The sequence below is a fragment of the Gossypium hirsutum genome, chromosome D10, assembly GCF_007990345.1.
Source record: "Gossypium hirsutum isolate 1008001.06 chromosome D10, Gossypium_hirsutum_v2.1, whole genome shotgun sequence".
In the NCBI taxonomy this organism is placed as follows: domain Eukaryota; kingdom Viridiplantae; phylum Streptophyta; class Magnoliopsida; order Malvales; family Malvaceae; genus Gossypium; species Gossypium hirsutum.
In genome coordinates this window covers 53159975-53166239 of record NC_053446.1, presented here as the reverse complement: position 1 = coordinate 53166239, position 6265 = coordinate 53159975, and the positions used below count along the sequence as shown (strand labels likewise).

The following is a 6265-nucleotide window of genomic DNA, read 5'->3' as shown; positions in this document are numbered from 1 at the left end:
TCTACTTGCGACCCCTTTTCACTTTCACAGAAATTGAGAATGATTATACAAAGCTTTAAAGCCTCACTATCTGGCTTCGTTATCTCTTTATTGATCGCGGTCAACTTGGATCGTTGTGGGTAGTCCCACATCCTATGTGGACTATAACATAAAAAGCATTGTATTGGCTCATTATCATTCTTTTTCTCCTTTATCTTGTTGTTGGACTTTTACCTCCTCGTTTGTGGTTTTCTATTGTCACCGTTTCCATCTTTGGCCTATCTTTCCCGATCTCCCCCACCATTGTCCATCTCAATGGGCTTGGAAGATTCACACTTGTCGCCAATCTCAATCAATGACTTCACCTTGGCCATGGCTTTGGTAAGCTCTTTGATCCCTAATCCACACTACTCTTGCTTTGCTTAGAGTTTTAGCTCATACATAAATGAGAAAGAGGCCTCATTCTCTCGCAAGTCTGAGATTTGGAGCATCAGTTCACTGACCTCACGAACATGCTCTTGAATAGTGCTTTATTGTGTAAGTCGACACAACTTAGCTTGAGCTTCTCCTTAGTATACTCGAGGCAAAACTACCCCTTGAACTCATTCTAGAACTCCACCCAAATCCCAATTGCGGCTCCACCTTATTTCTCATATGTGGAAAACAAAAATTATTTTAACTTATTAGTAATGAGTATGCTTAAACTTTTATTTAGGTTGTAACTCTTTTTCCATATCATTAAATTTGATAAATTATATATCATTAATAATGATAATTTAGGTTATAAATTAAAATTGAAAAATCTAAATGCATAAAGTAAAAAGACCAATTACATATCATTAATAATGATAATTTCTCTTTTTACCATCTTCCTTTTGTTTCCTTTTTTTTATTAAAAAAGTTAGTTTGGCATTAATAACCTATAATATCTAGAAGCAAATAACAAAATATTATAAATTATACAAAGTAAAAAATATATATTTAATACTAAATGAAAAATAAAATGTTTTCGTCTTGTTTGCTCATATGCTCATTTAGATCATCAAAAGAAACAAAATCATAAAATATAACACTTTTGTGAATGAGAAAAGTTACTTATTTAATAATAGTATAAAAAGTCAATAGTTCCATTGAACATCACTTCTTGGATTTTAAATCCCTATTATTCTCGTTATAAAGATTTTTTTATTACACCATTTGTAATGGTATAAAATTTTTTCCCTGTGAAAAATAATCTTTGGATTTAGTCATAGTTCCATTGAACATCACTTCTTGGATTTTAAATCCCTGAAATAATTTAAATAAATAAAAAGTTAATAAACATAAAATCAATAAAAATTAAAATTAAAATAGATATGATAAAAAATTGACATGCTATTATATTACCATTCGATATTGCCTTTTTAAAGAATCATTGTTTTAATGCTGTATTCCTTTTTATATAATTCTAACTTATAAATATTAACAATCTTCATTATTTTTACCAACAAACTTTTTAAATGCAACTTGTTTGAGTATGACTAACCATTAAATGCTTTTTATAGAACTAAACATAAATTTTAATTAATATAAAATTCTAATATTTTTTTTATATTATGCTTAAAATTTCATTCAAATTAAAATTCAATTGAATTAGTAGTAATGTGATTATCTATACTTGAAATATTATAAATATATTATATTATTAATATAATTATGAAGTACGTATGTGAAAGAGTCCCTACAAGGATTATGTACACCATAGACCTGATCATGGGCTAGGTCATCCGCCTAGGCTCGAAGCCCGCCCGAAAAGTGAGAGAGTTTAAGTAAAAATATAAGCTCAAAAAATGGGCTTGGAAAAAATAAAGCTCATTTTGCTAAATTTTTTGGCCCGAGCCTGTCCCGAATTTGCTTAAATTTTTGTTTCACTATTGTTTTGCTACTGTTTACTCTTGTTTTGTTGCTATTTGCTATCATTTTGATGTTGTTTTGTTGCCAGTTTGTTATTATATGGCCACTATTTTGTTGTTATTATTTAGCTATTGTATAACTCTTATTTTATTATTAATTTTACTACTATTTTAGAGGCATTTACTTGTTAAGTTACATTTATTTTAGTGTTATTTAAGTATAAAGACTTTTTTAACGTATTTTCAATTTATTGAGAAACATTTATTTTAATGTTTTTAGTGATGTATTATATTTTTTATTTAGGTCGAGCTTGAACAAAATTTCAGGCCCATTTTTCAAGCCGGGACAAGCCCGAACCTAGAAAATGAATCTAAAATTTTACATTAGTCCAACCCATGATCATATCTAGTACACTCTTATATATACTTAACATGATTATCTATAGTTAAGTAATATTATTTATATTTATAAATATATATTATTATACTTAACATGATTATCTATACTTTTATCAATTATATTATTATATTTAAAAATTATCTAAATCTTGATAAATTATTTTAAATTAAATTGTAATTATATTTAGATATCAATTTAATAATATGATAGAAAAAAAAGTATTCTCATCCATATTATATACTTATATTTTTATCAATTATATTATTATATTTAAAAATTATTTAAATTAAATTATAATTATTAATTTAGTAATATGATTAAAAAATAATATTTTCTTCGATTCATTTTTTTAAAAACTCGTAATTTTATATAGATTATAGATTAATTAATAATTAATAATTAATAATTTATCAAGAGAGAGATTCCCCTTTGGCTATTCGTTTGAGTGGATAAGACGCCATCAAAGCCGTCTGTTTTTAACTAGGCAATCTAATGGTGTTAACAAAAGCGTCATGTATTGCTCTTGGAAACACTCGATCCTTTACTTTTGCTTTTGGCGCCAACTCCGATCGCATTTTTTTCGTCTAAATTGAAAATTTCTCTGGTTAAGTAGTCATTTTAGAGTCGATTCAGAACCCTAGAAAAAGAGAGATAGAATGGCGTCGGGTGCCGGAGAGTGGTCGGCGGAACAGATCGATGATTACGAGACGTTAATTTCGACGACCGATGTGGAGCTCTTGAAGAGAGCATGGCGTAATGAGAAAGCGTCTCCTGAGATCCTTCCTTTCGAGGAAGCTCTGGTTAAAAGAGCTAAAGAGCAGATCCAGTTGATGGTACTATTTCTCAGTCTCATACATAACCCTCTCTTTCTGTTTGTTTTTTGGGAAATTCTACATTGACAAATAAAGATTAACCTATAATTATTTTCAATTATACGTTTCTATATTTTTTTTTGTTTGCTTCTATTTACGTTATTTACTGGAATGTCGAAACGTTTTCGATCTGGTTTTTTTTTTTAATATTTAAGAGAGAAGTTAATCTTAATTGAATACTTGTAGGAACTGATTTTGAGATTAAATTGAAAGTTAACCTATTGTAACATGTTAATTAAGGTTTACAATTTTCTCAATAGGTAGAATTTAACTCTATAGTTGCAATTTCAGCTTTAGTGCCCAAGATTTCTCCGGATTTTGAACCCGATGAAAAAAAAATCAAAGTCCTGTCGAAAAATTATTCCTTTTCTTTGAGACTGAATTGGTGCAAAATTTGCAGGAGGAAACAGTAGACGACTTTGCAGAAAGTGGTCATGATCCTCTCATTGCATCACTGTATCAGATGGACCTGGATAGGGCTCAATTTTTGCTGAGATCTTATCTTCGGGTTCGGCTGCAGAAGGTGGACTTCTAATTCTTCCTGTCTGTTTTCTTTTGGTTGTATCTTCAGCTTGTGTTGTTCCTGGGAATGCTGAAAAATGATACTATTCTTCGAATGGAGTTTGAGATCAAATTGAACCATTCTGGTTCTGCCATTTACTGATTTCTGTATGAATTGCTGCCTGAAATCTCTTATATTTTCTCATTGAATTTCTGGGTCATGGTGTTGGTGCAGATTGAGAAATTCATGTTTCATATCTGGAAAATGGATACTTATAGGAACCGGCTTTCAATAGAAGAGGAAAAGTTTACCGAAAGGTAAAAGGCTCTGAGAGTTGAATTATATTTCTTAAGTTTATTTGGCAAACCTGGTTTAAAACCCCATATTCTGGGTATAGATGAGCATCTTAATATATCCGAAAAGTTATCTTTAAAACTTGATTTCATGGTTTCAGGTGTATTCGTGATATTGGGAAATATCTTGAAGAAACTGTTCTGTCAAAATTGCCTGATAATTATCAGTCTGTATTAAAGCAGTCGATTATAAGTGAAGAAGATGATATGGGTAATTGAAATAATCTTTTCTCCAACATTTACACTTCCTTGATAAGGCATCACTTTTCCTGTTCAGGTTTCATCTGTGCTTTGGAGTTAATAGTATGTGGTGCTTGGAATGACAAGAACAGGAAATCCTTGGTCATGCCAGTAAAGCATGATTTTTCTTGAAGTATCATGTCCAGTACACATGGGGATATGATCTTAGAAATATATAGAAAAAATCAGAAGAAAAAAAAATATAGTCATGTCAAACAAATACTTGAGTTTGAGTAACATAACTAGAAAGTAATTCATGTACATGTATTTTGTTTACTTTCATTACATTGCAATTTGTAACTAGTTCTTTCTTAGGTTTACACCTTAACAGGCTTTAGTTTGTTTTTCTTGAGTGATTTCTGTTCAAGTACTTGGAACTTGTGGTTGATTTGAAAACAAAGTCCACTCATTGACTGCAATTTTGTTTACAATTTGCCTATTGATTATTGATTTATGTCTATGATTTTCAGTTCCAGAGCCACAACTAGACACATTTGTTGTTGCCAAATGCGAGAGAGCAACAAGGCCTTTGTACCTTGATGGCAGCAGGCAATCTGCAAGCTTTGATAGCAGGCAATTCGCTATTCTCACTTGTTTATAGCTTCTGCTCTTAGAATTAGTAAATGCCATTCCTTTCCAGTTTACTAGCTAACAAAACTGTTACCATTCATCTAGCAGGGATGACCACTTTCAAATGGTGCCTGGAGATCTATGCATTTTGCGTTACAGGCCCTTTCAAGAGGAACTGATGAGTGGAAATATCAGTTTAGTTTAAGAGCCTACCTAATTTGTAGCAATAGCAGCAATATAAAGACGGTATAAAAAACTGATTCTGACTTTTACAATTTGTAAATACGAATTTGTTCTGCATCTAAGATTTCTGGGTACTTGGTAGTTGGTAGTTAGGCACGCTGTTGAAATTCGGAACATACATGGTGATGAGGATTCTTTGAAATTTAAGCTTCCATGTCTATGCATTTAGATGTTGTTATGTTTGTTTTTTTGGTCTGATAAAAGTTTAAGTGACGGGGGTTCTCTCAGTTGAGGGTCTTAACATGCCACTGGATTTATAGAGGGTGAAAGACGTACTTGCTGATCATTCATCAAATAAGATAAGACTGTTTATTATTAAATTCATTACCAAACTGGATTTATAGGGGGTGAAAGATGTTGGTAGTTTATTTTTATTGTTATATCACTATTAAGTTTTTTTTTTAAATTTTAAAATGTCAAGATTTTAACAGTGATAATAACTGGATTTAAATCTAAAAATAGAGAACTATATTCTTAAAAAGTAAAAATGAAAACTTAAATTTTAAATTTACAAAATGTATAAGACTTAAAAGCATATTTTAACTTTCAAATAAAACCTTAAAATTCATATAACTAATCTTTGCACCTTGCGCACCCATATATATATAATTTTATTTTATTTTATTAAAATATTAAATTTCAGTTTTTGTTGTTTTTAATAGGCTTAAATTTGAGATTTAATCTATATACTTTAATTTTAACACAATTTAGTTTTTATATTTTTATAATGTTATTTCGGGGTGAGCAAAACTCGATTTGACTCGAAAAAATCAAAAAAGAATTCGAATTTTAAGTTAAACGAATCAGTTTAGTTTTTGAATTTGAATAAGTCGAATAATTCAAATAAACTGAACACTAAATTATAATATTTTATATTTTTATTTTTCCAAAACTTTTACTCCTCTCTCGTCGTACTCTAAACTCATTTCCCCTCAAATTTTTATTACCTATTTACTTTTCTTCTAAAATTTTACTCTTTCAACGCTCAAAACTTTTTATTTTCTTTCTCAATTTTTACTTCTTACCTTTATTCCCAAATAAAAAAGCATCTAAAAAAAAATTCTCTAAACCTAAATAATAATAATTTTATTTATATTTACTATATATATGTTTAAATTAAATTTCACATTTTGTACTATTTATATTATTGAATTGTTTAATCATATTAAATATTTATAAATTTATGTTACAATTGAATTGTTGATGATGTCATA

General features: G+C 29.4%; 1 protein-coding gene across 2 annotated transcripts; it reads left to right on the top strand.

The window, feature by feature from the left end:
- Positions 1 to 2753: 2753 nt before the first annotated feature.
- LOC107916232 (DNA replication complex GINS protein SLD5) lies at positions 2754 to 5215 on the top strand. 2 transcript variants are annotated; one of them, XM_016845388.2, is made up of 6 exons: positions 2754 to 3104; positions 3544 to 3666; positions 3880 to 3962; positions 4100 to 4209; positions 4709 to 4811; positions 4914 to 5215. In XM_016845388.2, exons 1-6 carry the CDS (start codon positions 2928 to 2930, stop codon positions 5011 to 5013), a joined length of 696 nt encoding a protein of 231 aa, XP_016700877.1. In that variant the 5' UTR covers positions 2754 to 2927; the 3' UTR covers positions 5014 to 5215. The 2 variants fall into 2 exon arrangements, with proteins under 2 accessions (XP_016700877.1, XP_016700878.1); XM_016845389.2 differs by having other exon boundaries at positions 2784 to 3104; positions 4917 to 5215.
- The last annotated feature ends 1050 nt before the right edge of the window (positions 5216 to 6265 follow it).